Source organism: Oreochromis niloticus, linkage group LG17, assembly GCF_001858045.2.
Source record: "Oreochromis niloticus isolate F11D_XX linkage group LG17, O_niloticus_UMD_NMBU, whole genome shotgun sequence".
NCBI lineage: Eukaryota > Metazoa > Chordata > Actinopteri > Cichliformes > Cichlidae > Oreochromis > Oreochromis niloticus.
This window is the reverse complement of record NC_031981.2, coordinates 38021233-38044237: the sequence shown is the minus strand read 5'-3', so window position 1 is coordinate 38044237 and position 23005 is coordinate 38021233. Positions and strand designations below refer to the sequence as shown.

Genomic DNA, 23005 nt, shown 5'->3' with positions numbered 1-23005 from the left:
CAAGGGTGCAGCAGGCATCGGCAGATGTGTTCATACTTGAAAGAATGACTTCATCGTAATTGCTGTTAATAATTACAGTTGTGATAAGTGGGAGAGATGGCATTTATTGGTGGCACAACCGCCTGAGACCCCAGTTGATTTCCAGGATCTGGAGCAGGAGGAAGAGACGGTGGAAGCTTCGACGCAGACAGGGACGCTCTCAGGTATGTAGGACGAGCTGCTCTACATATACGTATGTGTTGGAAAGTAAAGAGGGAACTGCTGGGGAAGTGAGGACTGCTAAAACTCAAACCAAACTTCTCTGGTGTTTCTTCAACCTGACAAATCTCACCCTCTGGGACAACGCACGTTCTGACCTGCCTTATGTGCTCTGTCTTGTATTTGGGGGTCTGGACCTTTGCTGTTTTCTGTTAATGTGCTTTGATAAGTGATGTTCAAAGGAAAGACAGGATCCTTTTCCTAACCTGATGTGATTAATGGACCTCAGAGCCACACAGAGCAGAAGCAGCAAAGGCGAGATGATGCGCCCGGCAGCTCAGCAGTACGTGGTGACCAGGCCGCTGTACTCGGAGGAGTCCTTCGCTCAGGACCATGAAAAGATCTACAGGCACCGCAAAACTATGCTGGACCACGTCAAACAGTATTTCACGTAAGGAACATGTCAGAATGCTTGTTGTGTTTTCTGTGTAGTTTCTGTGATGACTGAATATAAACCTAAGTTCTAAATGATGACTCTGCATAGGCTTGATGAAATGAACTGTGGTGAATTCAGCAACAGCCTGCTCGTATTTCCACCAACACTTAAAAGGTTCAGCCTTATTTGGCTCAGTTTACACAGGTTAAGTTTATAGTGATTAAGGTCTGACGAGCCACTTTATCTGATATAAAAACATTATGTGCTATGTAAGACAAATGTTAGGGTTCATTTTGAGATTAAAGTCAAAAGATTAAATATGAAATAGTATTTTGAGGGGAAAAAGGTGGAATGTGGAGATTCAGAGCTCCTCTAACCTCTACAAAATGCCTTGTGAAAGAACTTGATCAGCTTTCTTATCGTGTCTTGTGTTACAACATACATCTTTATTGTGCGAGGGTGTAACCATCGCTATCATTCGTCCACTGTCACCTATTTCATTTTCTTCCAAGTTTGTGTGTTTTTTTCCTTCCGAGCAGCTTCCTGCACCATCTTTTCCTCATACTTATCACCACACTGTGTTCATCTGCTGAAAGAGAAGTGCGATTTCACTCACTCATCTATACAAAACATTTTGCAGAGAGTAGAGGGCAGTTTGTCTTGAAACAACCATAATCTCCACATTTCGCCATTTTACTCAAAATAGATTTTTGACTTTAAGCTCGAAATGATCAGTAATCTTTTTTCTTAATGTGGCTCTAATACTCCTTCATACTTGTGTTTATTATATGTGTGTAAAGGCTGTTTGAAGCAGTGTTTGTCTATCTTTATATTAATGATGCTTTAATGCTGTGATCCTCAGTGCGACATTAGACTACACATGTACACAATATCAGTTTTACTGTAGTTTCAAGACTGAACATTTTTGAAAAAGGAAATCCAGATTATTATTATTTTGACCCTACACGTACTGGCAGTGTTAGTCCATTTTCATCGCCGACACTGGATTGGCCAATCAAGCCTCTTAATGCAGCCGGGGCCTCCCCTCTGTGCGCACACACGAGAGGCAAGAAAGTGGAGCAGAAAAGCAAAGAGAGGAAAACTGAATAAAACTCAACAAAAATAGATGCAGCAGAATGTGTCAGATTAACAGATATGTTAGCTGTCGGTGCTGCTGCACCAGCAACAAGAAGCCCTCGCAGTCTCAGGAGGTTGCTAGCACGAGCCGTGGAGAAGCACGGGAGGAGTGCGGCTCCTTTGACCATGAGCCGCTCCTATTCGCTAAAGTGTAGCTTTTAATTGTCACATGCTACAGTGCAACTAAGAAATAACAACTGTCCCAGCCTGATTAAAAGCTTTCAATATCAGTCAGAATTACATATATACATAATGTATGCATGCATGGCAGTCTCTCTCTCTCTATCTATACACACATATATATACATATATATGTGTATATGTATGTATATATAGACACACAAATTCCCCCCCCCCCCCAAACACACACACACACACATAGATAGATATAATTTTATTCTACTTATTTATTGAGTGATCACGATGGACCGATTTTTTTGTCCCAGTCCAGCCCTGAGGCAGATCACAACTGATCTGACATCACTGATGTCCATAACCTTTAAATGGTGAAAGACTGGCAGGCCTGTGCCTTCTACAGGATAATGTGGGTGTAACTAAATATGTGGATGGATTTATCTTAAGACAGTCATCTAAATTAAAATAAGATATTCACTTTATATTGTGATTAGTATTTATGTGATATTAAGTAATGATGATAATGATAATAGGGCTGTACTTAAGCTCCTCAATATTTGTACTTTTTAATCAGTTTAAACAATTTTGTGAAGCATAAAATGTAAAAAGTGGTTACTCTAGTTTTGTTCAAAGCTGACATCCATCATGAACAACCCACATCACCCACTGCATGAGTATGTGAGTGGGCTGAGCAGCTCCTTTAGTCAGAGACTGAAACACCCTCGGTGCAGGAAGGAGTGCTTTCGCAGATCATTCATCCCAACAGCAGTTAGACTCTACAACTCCTCAATCACGATGTCATAAGTCACTGGACACTGTGAACATCCATGGTCACCACTTCATGCATAATGGACCTTCCATGTGTATGGACATGTGCAGGTATATATGTATGTATATGTATACATATGTATATTTAGTGTGTACATGTCTATAAATAGGAATAGTAGTGGTACAATAGCTATATCAAGCGATATAGTTTATGTCTTCCATATTTCCAACCATATCCATAATCACATACTGTGTATGCTACCATTGTATATAGTGTATTATCTTACTTTTTTCATTGATTGTACTTATTTGTATTTTTTTTGTATTTCCTTCTGATATCTGTACCTGAGCTGAGGTGACGCAAAAACTTCCCCGTCGTGGGATCAATAAAGTCTTATCTTATCTTATCTCTTATCTTATCTTATCGTTTTAGATGTGACGCTAAACGAGCCAAGAACACAGCTCTGTCTCTTCTCCCAGTCATCGGCTGGATGAAAGCGTACCGATTCAAAGAATGGCTGCTGGGTGACATCGTGTCTGGTGTCAGCACTGGACTGGTGGCTGTCCTGCAAGGTGAGTATCAACAAGAAAGTTACAGCCTCTGAAGTCTTTTGAAATAATAATAATAATTGTGCAACTTGGGCCCTATCTGACTAAGTGTGATAACCTGTGATAACAGACAACTGTGAGAACCTCTGCACTCTTATCTGAGCTGTTTAAACAATAGTGAGTGTGCTTAACAGCAGCTTTGAAATGAGGAAATAACCATTTGATCGCTTGCTGAATTCATAGGTTTGCTGACCTGCAAATACATGTTTGTCAGTACAGATGTAAAAAGAAATTAGGAGGAAGGGTTCTTTAACCTTTGTGTACTTTATTTACTTATTGAGTGCCCAAGGATTTACTGTACTGGTGTTTCTGTCTTGCAGGTCTGGCCTACTGTTTGTTGGCCTCTCTGCCACCCTGGTATGGACTCTTCTCCGCCTTCTTCCCTGTTATCATCTACTTTTTCCTCGGCACCTCCAGACACATCTCAGTGGGTAAGGCCATCGTCCATTTCTATATAGCTGCTCTCTAAATGTTAGAATGTAAATATATCTGCCATCCTCCTGTCTCCATGAAGGTCCATTTCCAGTGCTGTGTCTGATGATTGGCTCGGCGGTCACCAGGCTGGTCCCAGACGAGGGGCCAGCGTTCAACATCACAGGGTTTGAAGGCCTGACCAGAGACGAGCAGAGAGTGCTGGTGGCCTCTTCTGTGACCTTCCTTGCCGGTATCATGCAGGTGAATCAGCTCACCACAGCCAATAAGTAGCTCTAGTCAACAACTGAGTCACCTTGTCAACAAGCATGCTTTCTCAGGATCAAACACAAGCCTATAGAATCTCAAACATATGTTTGTGGTTTGGAAACAACAAAAAGCTTTGTGCCCTTGACAGAAAACAGAAGTTGTATTTCGTCCTTGCACATTTTTAATAAGGCTCCTTGAGAGCCGTTCATCACAACTTCATTTGTGAGCTCTAGCTTTCAAAGGAGCATGCCTAGCTCCATCTTTCCATCAAAAAGTACTACTTAGCGGCAAATGTAGGATAATAGTGTGAAGCATGCAAACACTGACAGCTACTGAAAAGAATAGTTTGATATTTCAAAACTTTATATTGATTGCACTCTCACATTTATCCATTTAAGGCAATGGTTAGCTAGCATAGCTTGAAAGCTGGACACACCAAGAAGTCTGTGCTCCCTGCATGTTTGTCTGTTTAACAACTTTTTTTGTTGATGATTATTTTTTGAAATACATTTTTTGGAATAGGAGAAACAAAACCAAAATCCCAGTCAGTGAGCATAACAGGCACTCATAGATGGACTTATTACTATCTTTAAGTTTGTTAGCTTTGGACTACGTCCACACTCACCCGGATAAATTTGAAAACTGTGGGGGGGGTTTAAAACGCTCCGCGTCCACTCTATCGTTTTCAGTCGTTTCTGAAGAGCTGTTCATCCACACTGAAACGACTGAAACGCTTACGTTCCAGTCCTGCGCATGTGTGAAACACAAGAAGATTCGACCTGCCTCATTTCTGTCTGCCGCTTATTCACTTTCCGGCTCGTTGAAACGTCGCGGCAAAATGTCGAGGAAAAGCACCGAGTTTTTTAAATGGACTAACAATGAGGTGGAGTTGTTGGTGCGAGTAACACAAAAGTACAAAGTTGCAAAAGCGAGTGAGAATTAAAGAATGTGAAGAAAAGCTATCTGGAGCATGTACAGACTGATATTAATCTTTAATAGGATGTCAACACTGAGAGCAAACAAAACAACTGCTGTATAATGCTCTTCGCTATCTTAGTTTAATTGGTCACATGACTGCATCGCATGACTAAAATGTGTCATCGTTTTTGAAAAAGTTCGCTGTCCACACTGCGATGCGAAAATGGCATTTTCAAATGTATCCGCTTTGGAGAGCGTTTTCAAAGCGCTCCGTTTTCCTTGACCGAAAACGCCGTCTCAGTGTGGACGGGAGGCCAAAACAGAGAGAAAACGATGCGTTTTCAAACAAAAACATATTGGTGTGGACATGGCCTTGGACTGAGGCAGGATAAGATAAGCATACTCCATACAAGAAACGTTATTACCTGCAGAGAGAGTCACAGAGTAATAAGGATATATGATATGATCATGTCATATTTGACCTAGAATCTCACTCTTACATTTCACATCCGCATTTCATTCAAGCTGTGTTCAATCTTTAAAGAAAGTATTGGCAGGGAGAATGAGTGGCCTCATTACAGTAGTTAGAAATATACTGTAGTTTAATGTTTTGTAATAAACTCAAGTTATTCATGTTACTCCTATGTAACGATTGTGTAACCAAAGACAGGATCTGTCATGCTACACAAAATCAGATTTTTCACTGCACTGCAAACTTCAACTACGGTTATAAATGAATACATACAAAAATACAGCATTATTCTCTTGAAAGGAAACACTGCCCAGAGAGTGAGCTGTGTTGGCGGAGGCTCACACTCCCTGGGTGCTTCCTGTTAATTATATGTACAGTATGATGTTTAGTCTTAGATGGTTCACTTAATCAATTATGTGATTTGCAGAAAACTGGCAGTTATTTTTATATCTGTTGAGAGAACTGAAAAATGTAAGCATTCATTAGTCCCAACTGGACTCTTACCAGTACTTTCAGGGTATTTTTGTAATACTAATCACACAGCCTGCTTTTATTTGTCAGAGTGGTACTTTTACTGTGTGTTAGTTGTTTATCTTAAGGATGTGAATACCATACCAGATTATGACATATATGCTGCTTTCTGCCAATCAAACAAGCAGCACATTGAGATGAACAGCTGTTGTCGACCTGTGATGTGGTAGTACACAGAGGGACGTTACAGGGTTTTCATTCCTAAAAGAAATTTAAAAATGACCTTTTTTCTTTTTCCGGCAACAAGCAGTTTAATAATACACGACTTTGATATATTTATCATGTTGGGTTTTTGTCATATTTTTATCTAAAGGATTTAATCTGTTTGTGACTTCTGTCTCTGGCAGCTTGCGATGGGCGTTCTCCAGGTGGGATTCGTTGTCATGTACCTTTCCGACACACTTGTGTCAGGTTTCACCACAGCTGCTGCAATCCACATTCTGGTGTCGCAGCTCAAGTTTGTGTTGGGGCTGGAAGTTCCAGGTATCAGTGGGCCGCTGTCACTCATATATGTAAGTAAAGGACAGCTTGAAGCTTGCTCTCTGTTCATCACAACAAGTTGTTTATCTGCTGGACTCTGGTTTCATTCTTCAGACCTTGGAGATCATCTTTAACAAGATCACCTCCACCAATGTCTGTGATGTGGTGATCTCCATAGTGATCATGGTGGTGGTGTTCATTGTAAAGGAGATCAATGACCGATTTAAATCCAAGCTGCCTGTGCCGATTCCCATAGAGGTCATCATGGTGAGCAACACTGCAAGACTCCTGACATTTTTGCATATCTCGAGGATTTGAAGGCTTGTTGGTTCCATAAACAATAACACTGATATTTATTACACTGATTTTGGCTCTTCACTTTAACGACTGTGCTCAGCAGGTGAATAACACTCATTAAAGTGATTAATGTTCATTTATGGGCCAGAAAAAGATTTCACCGAGAGATACCGGTCACAGGTTCACACCTGCAGTTAATAAATGCTCTCTGACTTTTGTATTTAAAAGAGTAATTAGCTGTGATTAATAATTTGTCATTTCTTTCACAGACTGTTATTGCATGTGGAGTTTCATATGCGTTCGACTTTAAGACAAGATATGGCATTGATGTTGTTGGTTATATTCCAAAAGGGTAAGAATACATCAAGCTTACAATAAAACGTGTCGATTGTTTTATCTTTGCTGTAAAAGAGTCAGTGCAGAACATTGGCAGCAGGAGTTATCAATGACAAACTGTACTTCCCCTGTAAGATTATACTGTTGTTTTAATATCCTGAAACTGTACATAACTCATAAGTACATAAGAAGTTATCCAACTTTATCAGGTGATAATAGCTAAAAGCTAACATTTTGTTTTTGAGATTGCAAAAGTGTAGAATCAGAAAGGCACTCAAAGAGAGGTCAAACCACTTCCACAACAAAATTATAGTTCTAAAATGCAACATGCAAACTTTACACATTTTATGTCTCTTTCTGCTTTGGCCAAAATTAAATGTTTTTTGATTTGTTTGGTCTGCGACCTACTGTCACGTGCTGGCTGTGTGAAGCAGACAGGAGAGGACCCAAACGCAGACCCAATGGATTTCGGTTGCACTATGTCCTCACAGTGTACGAACGAACTATTTACAAATGTACTTATATACATGCCATCCCGGTCAAGGCCGAGCCAGATGCAAAGGCCGAGCCGGGGGCGGAGGCATCAGTCTGCCAGATGCATTACTAGCCCGAACGAGTCCCACAAGACGAAAGGACCGCAACTGAGCGGCCCCTCATGGTCAGCCTGCAAGTCGCTAGGCTGACCGGGGAACAATGGCTACCGTTGATGGGCACCCAGCACCCACTCCCCAAAAGAGGGGCTGGCTGCCACGTTCAAGCGGTAAAACCATGTAAAGGTGGTAGCTGAGCACCACCGCACAAATTGCAGAGAGGAAGGCGCCCCTTCACAAGGCCCAGTAGTGGCCACCCCACGGGGCGAGTGGGCCCACACACCCGAGGGGAGAGGAGCTCCTACCGAGGCATAAGCCTGCTGGATTGCCTTTACCACCCAGAGGGACAAGCGGGACTTGGACAGAGGCCTGTCCAGGATCCCGGGATTGAAAGAAACAACCAGTTGGTCCGTTGTCCAAACAGCACGTACGTACAGCACCAGAGCTCGGACGGGGCACAAAGCAGTTTCTGAGCTGCCTGTCGGTCCACGCCTTCCATGGGAGCTGACTGCAGCTCAACCGACTGGGAGAGGTGGGAGTCCTTGAGGGCTTTTGGCAGGGTTGGGCCAGAGGACCACCCCCTTCCCATCTGGTAGCCACCTGCAACATTCACTGTGGACCGACAGTGCCTGGAGTTCACTAACTCTTCTGGTGGATGTTATTGCCAGAAGGAAGGCGGTTTTAAGTGATAGCCACTTTACCTCAGCTTTCTCCAGAGGCTCAAAGGGAGGGCACTGAAGGCCACCAAGGACCAGGTCCAGGTCCCAAGGGGGAAGCAGGGACCCTGGCCTGCGAGCTGTTAGATGCTGGGCGCCCCTCAGGAACCACAATATCAAAGTGCTATCGGTGTAGCTGAGTGCTGAGTGACCAAGGCAAAGTAATCACAGCCACCATACCACGCAGGGTCACAACTGTTCTGCTTGCCTTCAGCTGGGACTTCAGGAACTGCTGGATGGCATCCACTGTCGCACCATGGGGGTCCAGCCTGTGGACCGCACACCAGGAAGGGAACAGTCCCCAGCGATAGTCGTAGGCAGCCCTGGTAAATGGTGCACGAGACTCCTGCATAGTGTTCACGACTGAGTCAGGCAGCCCTAAGGCGCGGAGCCTCTCCCTCTCAGAGGCCAGGCCGTCAGCCCTGCGGGGAAAGGGTGGAACAGCCTGGGAAAGGAGGTCCCTACAAACTGGGAGCTCCCAGGGTGTTCTGTCCAGGAGGGGTGGGCTTGCTGGGAACCAGGGCATGTGGGGCCACCAGGACCAGCCTTACGTCCTCGGTCTGGACTCGGTGGAGGGACCAAGTGGAGGAGGGACAAAGGAAGGAAGGCATATAGGAGGGCCCGGCGCCAGGAATGCGCCAGGGCGTCCCACCCTAGAGGGGATTGTCAGCCTTCAGGGAGAAGACTAGAGGGCACTGTGTTGATTCCCTGGAGGCAAAGAGGTCGACCTCTGCTCTCCCGAAATGGCCCCGGAGTTGTTTGAACACTTGTGGGTGGAGCCTGCCATCTTCCTGGGTGAGGAGCCTGCAAACCAGGGGCCCATCCTCCTCACTTTGAGGGGGGGTTGCCTCCACTGTGTGTAGCCACAGCGTCTACAAAAGGTCTCCAGCTGGGGCTGGAGATCTCCAGGGCCCCAAGTTGGAGCCTCGGGGCAGGTTGTGGCACAGAAGCTCTGGGCCTCCCCACTCTTGCTGAATGCCTGCGCAGGCCCCGTGCCATCTCCTGAGCAGCACAGCTATTGTCTGCAACTTGCTGCAGGAGCTGGGCCGAACATGGCTGTAGGGTCAACTGACAGCCTCGAGAGTCACCAGAGGAGAGGACGGACTCGTCATCAATGTCCTCCTCCTGATAGTCATCCTCCACAGGCCCAAGCTTGGAGGCAATACGCCAGAGGAACACAGCAGCTTCTTATTGCCTTATAAGTGAGATAGGGGCTAGGTAGGGTCCAGGGAGGCTGCTGAGACAGGCTCCGACACTGCCACAAACACACACCCTCACACAGTAACACACATAGGTACCACACAGTCAATCACACACGCACATACACTAGTTGTGTATGTAAACTGTGGGGCGTAGCCGGGCTAGCCGGAGTATCTTAAAGAAGTATCTACATGCCACGACCAAGGGGGAGGGTTATACCCCGTACATATTGAATATGCAACAGAGTGGAGAGGTAGTCTGATGATAGAGAACAAGAAATACAAAACTAACTAAACTTGTAATGTACATGAAACTAAACAGGCTGGTAGGCAGAACACACGGTGGGGAATGAGGGAGACAGAGGCTTAAATACACAGCACAATATCGAGAGAGCAGAAAACACATGGGGAACACAGCTGAGACAAATTAGACATGATGAGAGGGAAGATGAGAGAGAGACACAGAGGGCAAAGACACAAGGGGGAACCGAATAGTCCAAGAACTAAACAGGGACTATAAGAATACTCAGAATAACTACGACTGTGAATGAACCTGAACATAAACCATAATACAAAATATTACTATTCAATTCAATTCAATTCAATTTTATTTATATAGCGCCAAATCACAACAAAAGTCGCCTCAAGGCGCTTTATATTGTACAATAGATCGCACAATAATACATACAGAGAAAAACCCAACAATCATATGACCCCCTATGAGCAAGCACTTTGGCGACAGTGGGAAGGAAAAACTCCCTTTTAACAGGAAGAAACCTCCGGCAGAACCAGGCTCAGGGAGGGGCGGGGCCATCTGCTGTGATTGGTTGGGGTGAAGAAGGAAAACAGGATAAAGACATGCTGTGGAAGAGAGACAGAGATTAATAACAGATATGATTCGATGCAGAGAGGTCTATTAACACATAGTGAGTGGCTGGAAAGGAAAAACTCAATGCATCATGGGAATCCCCGGCAGCCTACGTCTATTGCAGCATAACTAAGGGAGGATTCAGGGTCACCTGGTCCAGCCCTAACTATATGCTTTAGCAAAAAGGAAAGTTTGAAGCCTAATCTTGAAAGTAGAGATAGTGTCTGTCTCCTGGATCCAAACTGGAAGCTGGTTCCACAGAAGAGGGGCCTGAAAACTGAAGGCTCTGCCTCCCATTCTACTTTTAAATACTCTAGGAACAACAAGTAGGCCTGCAGTGTGAGAGCGAAGTGCTCTAATAGGGTGATATGGTACTACAAGGTCATTAAGATAAGATGGGGCCTGATTATTTAAGACCTTGTATGTGAGGAGCAGGATTTTGAATTCAATTCTGGATTTAACAGGAAGCCAATGAAGGGAAGCCAAAAAAGGAGAAATCTGCTCTCTCTTTCTAGTCCCTGTCAGGACTCTTGCTGCAGCATTTTGGATTAGCTGAAGACTTTTCAGCAAGTTTTTAGGACATCCTGATAATAGTGAATTACAGTAGTCCAGCCTGGAAGTAATAAATGCATGAACTAGTTTTTCAGCATCACTCCGAGACAGGATATTTCTAACTTTAGAGATGTTGCACAAATGGAAGAAAGCAGTCTTACATATTTGTTTAATATGTGCGTTGAAGGACATGTCCTGGTCAAAAATGACTCCAAGGTTCCTCACAGTGTTACTGGAGGCCAAGGTAATGCCATCCAGAGTAAGAATCTGCTTAGATACCATATTTCTAAGATTTTCAGGGCCGAGTACAATAACCTCAGTTTGATCTGAATTAAGAAGCAGAAAGTTAGCGGCCATCCAGGTCTTTATGTCTTTAAGACATTCCTGCAGTTTAACTAATTGGTGTGTGTTACCTGGCTTCATGGACAGATAGAGCTGCGTGTCATCTGCATAGCAGTGAAAATTTATGCTATGTCTTCTAATGATGCTGCCTAAGGGAAGCATGTATAATGTAAATAGAATTGGTCCTAGCAGTGAACCAGAGAATTTATTGATGACAAACTGGTTACCCGCTCTTGTCTGGCCATTTATATGTATGTAGTAGCTTTGGTAAACTGCATTTCTTTTTTGATGAATAGAATACAAGAAAGTCAAAATGACCCAGAACCATGAGACCTGTATTTTGAAACAGTAATTAACATGGTAAATGGACTGGTTCTTATATAGCGCTTTTCTACTCATCTGAGCACTCAAAGCGCTTTACACAACTTGTGCATTCACACAAGCACATTTTTTCTAAGTGCTTTCTAACTAGCATTCACACACACAGCTAGGAATCGAACCACCAACCTTCCGATTAGTAGACGACCTGCGCTACTGCCTGAGCTACAGCCACCCCAACATAATACTACACTTTAGCTAAGGGTCCAACATGCTAAGGTAAGGGTCTGAGTTCTGGGTCTGAATTGTTTCTTTTATCATTCGTGGCTGATCCACCTGACCGTGTCCATGTTTAGAGACACAGTAATCTGACAGACTTGTACCGTTTCAGGTACGAGGCGCCAGTCGCCCCAAACCCGCAGATCTTCCAAGAAACAGCAGTAGAAGCATTTCCTATAGCCATCGTGGGTTTTGCTGTGGCCTTCTCTGTGGCCAAAGTTTATTCTATAAAACATGATTACACCATAGATGGAAACCAGGTGGGTAACAACTCAGCGACATGTAGGTTAAAGTCGTGTCAGGACTTCAGTGTGATTTTATGCTGAGGAGTGTTTTTATCTCTGTGACCCGGCTACAGGAGCTGATAGCCTTTGGAGTCAGCAACATCTTTGGAGCTTCCTTCAGGTCTTTTGCAGCGAGTACAGCTCTTTCTAGGAGTGCAGTTCAGGAGAGCACAGGAGGCAAAACTCAGGTAAACTAATGTAGCTGATGCCGGATCCATCCATGTCAGGCAACACTTAACAAATACATGTGAGTCGTTACTGAAGGATGAGAGGAGAAAACCCGATAATATCAGTGGAAAAGCCTGTGTGTTTGTCACTCTCGCTCCAAACTCATCACAATAACATTCCCACACTAGTGCACCAGTCACACATGAGGCATCACTGGTTGTGTTGCCACAGACGGAGGCTGTAGCTTTAGTGTTTGTGTAATTATTCTTACTGTCAGAACGGGGAAACAAAGGTAACACGCTGCAGGTTAGGATATACTTTGAACGCATCACATGGAGAGATAAATGTGGATTTTTCACACATCGCTTTAAAATACATTTAAAAAGTATTAGGAAGAGATGATTAATGACCAGAATGACCAAAAGCAACAGTTACAGCAAGCTACACCACTTTCATTACATATGGGGGGCAGACGATTGTAAGCTCTAATAATACATCTTACTACAGTAACATGGGTGCTGCTGCAGCTCAGGTCGATCTCTGGCTGCTCCAGTGTGCATGCCACAAAACATCCTTGGGTAAGATACCAACCCCAAGTTGCTCATGTGAATGTTAGATAGAAAGCACTTAAACATCAAAATTCTTTCTCAGTAACAACTCACATTTTTGTACACTTAAATAAACGTTTTTCTTTTGGGGGAGAAGAATGGAAAGTATTCTGTTTCTGTCCAAGAGTTAGACTTACTCACTGAGACATCTAAATCTGTATGGTACTTTCATAAATTTAGCTTCAGACAAAGACTTGAGACAGCTATCCTCTAACAATTATAAAAATCAAGTATAACTGTAAAACTAGTAGGTTTCAGGGTGAGTGCAGGTTTTATCACGATCCAACAGAGGCATTACAATTTAAGGAGAAATATTGTGCTTTTTACTGCACGTCAGCTCTTGGACAGCAGTGTAAGGTCACTTTAAACTAAAAATATATAAGTAATATATAGAATCAATCAAATCAGCCTAAAATATAAAAACTTTCGGCTTACAATCACAAAGCAAATTAATTTAGGCAATTCGGTAGTGCGAAAATACTTTTTTACATAATTTCCAAGGTACTGATAGTTTCTGATGTTTTGTGATTTGTGATGTTTGGTAGGCCAGCTGTATTCTGAAACAAGCATTATATGAAAGAATGGAACAAATAAACAATATGATTTTTACCTTTTTATGAACATATTTTTACAGCATAACATATTAAAAAGTGTACAAGAAATTCATTAAATTCAGAGTGAGTGACCAATAGAAAGGCCAGCCAACAGTGACCTCTAGTGTTTAGAGGAGAAAAGTGTATAAATCAACTAATCTCATAAAGTCAGTCCTTTTTAAATCAGGTAAAAATTTGCCCAAACTCACAGAATTTAGATTTTCATCACATGTGTGCTGTTTGTTTTCAATTCTCTGCCTCTTCTGTCCTTTTCAGGTAGCTGGTTTACTGTCAGCTGTCATAGTGATGATTGTCACATTGGCTATTGGATTCCTACTGGAGCCCCTACCAAAGGTATTTACACCAGTATGAGCTCCCTGTACCTCTGACACGCTGTATACTTTGGGAAAGCCGATCTTTGGTCCTCTGCTTTAACAGTCCGTGCTGGGCGCCGTGATCATCATCAACCTGAAGGGCAGTCTGATGCAGTTCAGAGAGATCCCATATCTGTGGAGGAGGGACAAAGCAGACTGTGTAAGACCTCACAAACTTTCAGTACTTATAAAGACCATATTTGGTAAAAAAGGACACATGGCCTCCTTTTTAGTAAACAACATGTTTCTTACCACAACAAGGTGGTGTGGCTGTCTAGCTGCATTGGTGCCTTCTTGCTGGGGCTGGATCTGGGACTGGCTGTCGGCCTCGGTGTGGAGCTGATCAGTGTCATCCTCAGGACTCAGTTGTGAGTCGTACAATGTGAACATGTAACTGATTACTGTTGTTATTTAATAACTATTGTCACGAGGTTGACAATTATGGCTTTTAGATATATTCTGTCAGCAGTTAGATAAAATACCACGACAGTGAGTACAAACACGTAACTGATTCTTTTAAATGATACAGTAGTTTGCATTAGACCTTTCATCATTGTATCATCATTATTGTGAGCATGTCATGTTTGCTTGTTTGTTTGCTTCAGTCCTCGCTGCAGTCTGCTGGCCAACATAAGGGGCACTGATATCTACAAAGACCGAAAGGACTACATCAACGTAAGTTAGCGTGTGGCCCTTCAGGGGGCTTCAATTTACCTTTAAAATATTTACACAGTTGTTGGGATATTATCTTAGGTCGTGCGTTTGGATTAGTTGTACAGGCCACAACAAAATGTATTGTATTGTAATTATACAATGACAGCATCAGAAAATTAAAATAATGATTAAACCAAAGGCTATGAGAAAGTCTCTTTAGTAGGCTATTAAAGAATAAAATAATATAAATCAGGCATGATTTTGTGGCGAACACAGAAAGTCCTGCCTCGGTCTGAATGTATGTTTATGTAAAGGAAAAATGCACATTTGTAATGTGCAAAAACTTTTATTAGAGGCTAGGATACATGCAGAGCACTCAGCTCAGTTACAAAATGTACATACTCAGCAATGAAACTGTTATATAAAGGTTTGATGTAATGTTAAGATCTATAAGAACCAGAGAAAACAGTGGAGATTAAAGGTGCTAAGAGATGTACTATGCCTCATTTACACTGTATCTGTGAATAAGTGTTGTGGTTAAATGATAACATAAAGGATAAATAACAACTAAGCACTTGACTGTCTTCAAAATGGCCAATACAAAAGCAGCAGTATTACTAATTACAACTAAAAATCAATGAACTTTCCATGGAAAGTGTGCTCTTGCCTTATCATCTGGTAGTCAGCCCGTTAGTAGAGAGTGCAGTTATATTTCTAACTAAATTCCGTCAGGGTGTGTCACAGCCAGGCGGGCCGGTGTGTTTGCAGTGTGGACTAGGGCTGGGTATCATCACTGATTTCTAGATTCGATTCGATTCGATTTGAATCGGGGAAATTTTTCCTCAGATAGTCAGAAATATTATAATTCTGATCATTTATCAGTACATATCCATATTTTTATATCTATAAAAAGAAAGCTGACACTTATGAGACTTTATCAGAGGTGTGAACATCACAGCAGATGCCTATGTGTCAAAGTAACTGAGCATAAAACACAGAAAAACACGAAGGAGATTTTCCTGGCCTGGCTTTTTATAGCAGATAACCTTAAAAATATTCTGCAGTAGATCAAAAACAGAAGAAAACCATGAATCAATTCAATTCAATTCAATTCAATTCACTTTTATTTATATAGCGCCAAATCACAACAAAAGTCACCTCAAGGCGCTTTATATTGTACAGTAGATCGCACAATAATACATACAGAGAAAAACCCAACAATCATATGACCCCCTATGAGCAAGCACTTTGGCGACAGTGGGAAGGAAAAACTCCCTTTTAACAGGAAGAAACCTCCGGCAGAACCAGGCTCAGGGAGGGGCGGGGCCATCTGCTGTGATTGGTTGGGGTGAGAGAAGGAAGACAGGATAAAGACATGCTGTGGAAGAGAGACAGAGATTAATAACAGATATGATTCGATGCAGAGAGGTCTGTTAACACACAGTGAGTGAGAAAGGTGACTGGAAAGGAAAAACTCAATGCATCATGGGAATCCCCGGCAGCCTACGTCTATTGCAGCATAACTAAGGGAGGATTCAGGGTCACCTGGTCCAGCCCTAACTATATGCTTTAGCAAAAAGGAAAGTTTGAAGCCTAATCTTGAAAGTAGAGATAGTGTCTGTCTCCTGAATCCAAACTGGAAGCTGGTTCCACAGAAGAGGGGCCTGAAAACTGAAGGCTCTGCCTCCCATTCTACTTTTAAACACTCTAAGAACAACAAGTAGGCCTGCAGTGTGAGAGCGAAGTGCTCTAATAGGGTGATATGGTACTACAAGGTCATTAAGATAAGATGGGGCCTGATTATTTAAGACCTTGTATGTGAGGAGCAGGATTTTGAATTCTGGATTTAACAGGAAGCCAATGAAGGGAAGCCAAAACAGGAGAAATCTGCTCTCTCTTTCTAGTCCCTGTCAGGACTCTTGCTGCAGCATTTTGGATCAGCTGAAGACTTTTCAGCGAGTTTTTAGGACATCCTGATAATAGTGAATTACAGTAGTCCAGCCTGGAAGTAATAAATGCATGAACTAGTTTTTCAGCATCACTCTGAGACAGGATATTTCTAACTTTAGAGATGTTGCACAAATGGAAGAAAGCAGTCTTACATATTTGTTTAATATGTGCATTGAAGGACATGTCCTGGTCAAAAATGACTCCAAGGTTCCTCACAGTGTTACTGGAGGCCAAGGTAATGCCATCCAGAGTAAGAATCTGCTTAGATACCATATTTCTAAGATTTTCAGGGCCGAGTACAATAACCTCAGTTTGATCTGAATTAAGAAGCAGAAAGTTAGCGGCCATCCAGGTCTTTATGTCTTTAAGACATTCCTGCAGTTTAACTAATTGGTGTGTGTTACCTGGCTTCATGGATAGATAGAGCTGCGTGTCATCTGCATAGCAGTGAAAATTTATGCTATGTCTTCTAATGATGCTGCCTAAGGGAATCAACATATGAACTTTACCTGATGCTGCTGAAGTGAAGCACAGCAAAGTTACAGAGGTTTGATTACAGACACAGCTGAGAGTTTTGCAATTTGGCATCATTTTAAAAAGTTTAAATCTCTTCAGTACTGAACAGCAGAAATGAGACTTTCTTATTGGAAGTCAGTTAAATGTAAAAGAAAAAAAAAACAGCGGCTGACAGCGCTGTAAACAGCGGTAGACCGGTGCGTAATAAGCAGCGAATAATGCAGAAAACAGAGATTTTTAGATGGGAAACTGTTCTTAAAGTACACTGAGACAGAGAGAGAGCTGTGCATGAAGTGTCATTTTACCGTGGTGGAAGCAAAACAGCAAAAGTCAGAGGGAATTCATGACGATGTTTATGTGAAGCGAAATGTGAAGCTTAGTTTGGATCTTCTCAAATTTGGTTGGAGAGAGACAAAACTGCAGCTTCAGGATCTAGCGCACAAACAGACCTAAACACAAAGCGAGGACCCACCGACGCATCAGAATCTGTAAGCTGTTGGCTTTCAGCCCCGACGGCGTGTCCGTGTACGTGGGGTGAGAAGCCGACAGCTCACTGATTCTGATGCGTCGGCGGGTTGGCGCTTTGTGTTTAGGTCTTTCTGCAGAATCCTTGTTCCTGCTCTCGTTTACGTTTTTAGTTGTTTGGTGGTTGTTGAAATTTTGTGAGGTTTAACCTGAGATTCTGGTGTTTTAAGGCAAAATAAATTTATATTTAAAAATTGATTTAGGATTTTAATGAATCGATATCGCGTTATTCAAGCTAGAATCGATTTTAATCGGAAAATCTATAATCAAAACCCAGCCCTAGTGTGGATCCAAAATCAGACACGGGAGAGGAAATGAAGTAAAACAAAAGGCGAGCCTTTTATTGAGGCTGATAACAGAAATCAAGTCAAGTTGGGAGAAAAAACGAAACTAAAGCCTAAACTCACCATGAAAACTATGACCAGAAACATGAACATGGACCTGAACAGAAGCATGAAAACAATCCTGAGACTTGCAGTGACATGACACAAGATAAAAAGAAGACCTGACGCTGAACAGAGAGAGACAGAGGAAACACAGAAGGGTAATGAGTGAAGTAGAAACACCTGGGGAAACACAGCTGAACGCCACAGGGAAGCAAAACTGAACACACTGAACATGGAACACAAGACTCTTCAAAATAAAACAGGAACAAGAAAAGACCGTACACATGACAACACGGAGCACACTGCCATGAAACACATGACATACTGGGGAGACACGGAAAACCAGGAGAACCTACACAGACAAAGACGCATAGAAGAAACATAAACCAGACTAAACACTCAACCAAGACAAACTAATAATAATACTAGAACTTAACATAGGTCATAAGTAATCCCAAATACAAAATAACTCAACTATACCCTTAATTTAAGAATAACATGAATTTAACATGATTTTAACATAAGAAATCAACAATGCAAAATAACTTGAAACATTGGGTCCCAGCCCCTGACAGAGTGCAGAGCGCCCCAATCCAAAGTCCATTGGCGTCCCACTTTATCTGTTCTTGGTATTTATATTCTACAATAATCCAGAAGGAAAGCCTTTTGGATGCTTTGATAATAAATGTACCTGACAGTTTACCAGCTGATTTTCAAATTGAGATTTTTACATGCAACATGTGTAAAGATCAGTGAGCTTTTGTGTGCTACCTGTAACTACTTGTAACTTGTAGAACATATATAATATTGATAAAAAAGAAACCTTTATGCTGCTTGATTTCACAGCTTCCCTTCTTTTAGAGCTCTGGGCTTTTGGTTTAAATACACTGCAAAACAGCTGACATCAAAAAAACATCATCCCATTGGCTGACACAGTCTAGCACCAACGATCATCTCCTTCACCATTCAATATTTGTACCCTTATTTAAAGACACTAGTCATTGATTTTGCAATACTTTAAAACTCTTTGCAGATATATGAGCCAGAAGGAGTAAAGATCTTCAGGATCCCATCTCCAATCTTCTTTGCCAACATTGAGTTCTTCAGGAACAAGCTGGTGGAAGCTGTAAGTCACATCTGGCTTCAGTGGAACTGTTAAAGAATAAAAAGCTTCCGTTTGGATCATTTAGTTTTAAAAAAGCATCTTATTCCTCGCAGCACAATAAAATAGATGGAGTACGATCTCATCTCTGATCTGATACTATCGCCTATGATTACTTGTAATAAATGACACACTTACTGTATGTCTTCCCAGGTCGGGTTTAACCCATTACGGGTGTTGAGAAAGAGAAATAAAGCACTGAGGATGATACGGAAACTTCTGAAGAAGGGCAAGTTGCAGTGGACATCTGTGAGTATCAAGGCTGAGCTTGGTTTTGATAGTAACGGTTCCCTGTGTCAACACATTAACAAGGCAAAGAAGCCTCATTTCATTTTTACAATGACAGTGAGTAAACTGACCAGAGTAAGAAGTTATTTTGGTCATTTAACTTGATTTTTGTCAGCATGGCAGATTTACATTTTTAGAAAATTCAAAAAACCAAACAGTGATGTGAGAAAAGCAGCACTGTATTGTATGTTATAAAATTCCTGGAGAAAAACAGCAGATGGTACAAAGTCCAGCTTCACTTATCTGAGGCAAGACTGATAACGTGGATGTGGTATGAGGCTTGTAATCAGAATCAGAATCAGAAAGACTTTATTTATCCCCAAGGGCCAATTAACATACAACAGAGCAGCATGGCGTTGAAGATAAGGACAGGGCCTTGTCATGTGTGCAGCAGCTGTGACTTTGTGTGTGGTTTACAAATATGTACAGATTCAGTCACAACAAAAACAGAAGTGTTTCTGAGTAAAAAGTCTTAGAGAGTGTTATTAAACAATAACTGACACATTTGTTCCTTTGGTATGAACCTTGATGCTCGATGGACAAAAACCATCGTATAAATACCATTTATCGTTTACTTATTTATTTAAATTGTCAGTAGCCATAACTTGATTGTAAGCATAGATATTCCTGCAGTTCCTGCTGGAATGTGTTTCCGTGTGGTGAAATCTCTGGAATAGAAAACATATTTTGCTGTTATAGATCGGCTTCCTGAATACCTCGTGTGGACCCATAAATGAATCAGAGGACGAGAGCAACATGGAAGAGCTGGACCAACCGACTGACTTCAAAGACTTTCCTGCCCGGATCGACTGGAATGCCGAGCTTCCGGCCAACATTGTGGTTCCCAGAGTTGAGATTCATAGCCTGGTCCTGGACTTTGCCGCTGTCTCCTTCTTAGACATCTCTGGACTGAAGGGACTCAAAGCAGTGCGTTTGTATTCATGCAGCAACAGCAGCAGCAGCTGTTTCACTCTGGCTCTGTTTAATTCATTTTTCTTTGCAGTTGCTGAAAGAGCTGATCCGAGTTGAGGTTGAGGTCTACATTGTGGCGTGTGACCGTAAGTATTAACGTACACGATTTGTATCAGTACCTGTATTAGTTTAGTAATCATGTTAGCCACAGCACACGGTGGACATTCTTGCTTGAATACTAACCTAAACACCTGTCACGTAATCAGCTGTATGTTTGTCTGCCATATTTGGACTTTCTGTTGCAGCTTACATCCTGGAGAAACTCCATGATTGTAGCTTCTTTGATGATGAAGTTCAGTCTTCAATGTTCTATCTGACACTGCATGATGCCATGCTGCACATCCTGGAGAAACATCCGGAGCCTACTCAAAAAAAATCTGATTATGAAAAGGTAAAGAAGAGCAATAAACACAATATTTAGGGAGTATTTTACATATTACTGTTGTAAATATGTACAGAATAGTATTACACACTAGTATATTTCAGGGTTTTTATAATATAAAGCACCTTGAGGCGACTGTGCTGTGACTATAAATACATTTAAAAAAAAGAAACTTGATTGAATCTGACGTTCTTTATGATGTTTTACAGATAATGACAGGAGTCACAGTTCATCACCCACCTGGCAGTTTGAGGAGCAGAGACAGAAATGTAGGTATCAGCCTCAAACTGTGCTTTTCATTGTTTATGGTCTTTGAGAAATAACTTTCATCTGTTTTACTGGTTACAATACAGAAGCCAAAAGCAGAAAAAATAAAATCGGATGATTTATTTTCAAGTCTTAATTGCTGATCCTGAGGTTTTAAAAGTAAAAAAAACCACACATAATTTTATTATTTCTTTAATCTAGATCATTGTTTTAAAGTGTAAATACTCATTTTAACAACAACAGCCTGATGTCCAAGAGAAGTCTTTAATTTAATAACTGATAAGCTTTCTAACACATGCAGTCCCATGAAAAAGAGAGTTTTCACAGGACTATATGACTACTGTGAAAAACTGAGTACATCTCAAAACTAGTACACAGCCCATAATAATGGGGTTCCTGAATTTCATGCTGCAAGATAAAGAAGAAAAATCATGGAGGACAACAGTCATGTGATCTGTCAGTCCGAACGAGAAACAGCAGCCCTGGGGTGGTGCCAAGAAACGAGACAGGAAGAAAGTGATGAAACAGTGATAGAAGTCGCTTTAATGTAAGATGAGACTGACTGAAACATGACTGAACGCGAGCTCTTCTCCCACAGGCTTCACCTGCACAAACAAAGTTATAACTTCAGAGCGAGACGATGATGACTAAGAAGGCCAAAGACGAAAAAGATGAACCTATTAACCACACAATCACACACACACGCATATATCTGTGTGTGCATGAGTGTCTGCTCAGAATTAAGGTAGAAGAAAATTGTCCTCCGCAGATTGTTGACAATCAACAGCAGTTCAGGGTTAATAGGACGTTTGTGTGAGTATGAATGGTGTGTGTGTGTGTGTGTGTGTGTGTGGCTTTTACTGCAATGCATGAAACTGCATTGATTCTATTGCTTTTTTATACTATACATTTGTATAGATTTGTAGACAATTACTGTATAATTTATTTTACATGTTGTTTATTTTCATTTTCATGATCGTGAGGATGAATTTTTTGCAATGGTGTTCTCAAAGTAATATTACTTTACTCTGAAATACTGGAATAAATTTTTTACTCTCTAAATATTGCCTTTTGATTGCCTTTTTTAATCCATAACTTTGCTACATGTTATTATCAAAAGATAATATGCATTAAAAAGTGCAGTGTGCATTGTTGTAATTATCTTAACTATTACTATCAGCTTTACTGTTATCCAGAAATGATTAAAGCCACAGTATTGCTCTGGACAACATGCTACTTTTGTTACCATGACTACTGCATATTTTGCCTCAATAAACAAACTCCATAATTTAGCTGTAAATCCTTCACATTGTAACAAAGCACATCGCTGAAAATAGTCTCCCATTATTTCTATATTTTATTCTCTAAGAGAGAGATGGACTATCAAAGGTTCATGATGGTCTTTTTACCTGTTTCATGTTGTTGATGCTAAATTGAGTTTTAAAATAGGAAATGTAAGAAATATTTCTCTCGTTGTCGTTTCTAGAATAACTGTGAAAAGTGAATTTCAGCACATGCAGCTAAGGTTTGTGTGAGTGTTTCACCGAATGAGCAAACATGTCAACAGGTAAGAAATCCTCGTGTCCTCGTGACCTAACTGCAGGTCAATAAAGAGAAACAAAACAAAAGGAGATGACAAAGTGAATAAAAATCTGTGTGTGTTAATGATCGAGCTGAACAAAGATAAAACCAACATAGTGATGAGATTAACCTCAGATTTCAGATTAGATAAGCAGACAAAGGTTCTTTTAGGAATCTGCTTTGTGAATCTCCTGAACTCGTAAACACCTCGGCATTTTTTTATTTTGTGACTTTGAATCTCATGTTAAAAGCTTTTTCACATTATTTTTGGTAGGTGTCATTTGTAATCTGAAGATTTTAATTTGCATATGCTCAAAATATTTTAATTATTCAGTTGTTTGAATTTTTTGATGGTATTTTTCCCAAATTAAAGATTCTGATGGCAAAAAAGACTAATAAAAAATATCGCGGTTTGTGTATAAAGCTAAGATTT

At 41.3% G+C, this 23005-nt stretch overlaps 1 protein-coding gene across 1 annotated transcript; it reads left to right on the top strand.

Annotated features, from left to right (window-relative positions):
- The first annotated feature begins 101 nt into the window (after positions 1-101).
- Positions 102-22053, top strand: LOC100707097 (chloride anion exchanger). Its single transcript, XM_019346365.2, has 21 exons — positions 102-203; positions 488-649; positions 3108-3247; positions 3604-3714; positions 3798-3958; positions 6233-6397; positions 6480-6632; positions 6932-7014; positions 11975-12122; positions 12221-12334; positions 13792-13869; positions 13954-14049; positions 14151-14257; positions 14495-14564; positions 18954-19046; positions 19236-19331; positions 20070-20297; positions 20374-20428; positions 20588-20733; positions 20934-20993; positions 21590-22053. The coding sequence occupies exons 2-21, from the start codon at positions 519-521 to the stop codon at positions 21614-21616; spliced, it is 2262 nt and encodes a 753-aa protein (XP_019201910.1). The 5' UTR covers positions 102-203; positions 488-518; the 3' UTR covers positions 21617-22053.
- The last annotated feature ends 952 nt before the right edge of the window (positions 22054-23005 follow it).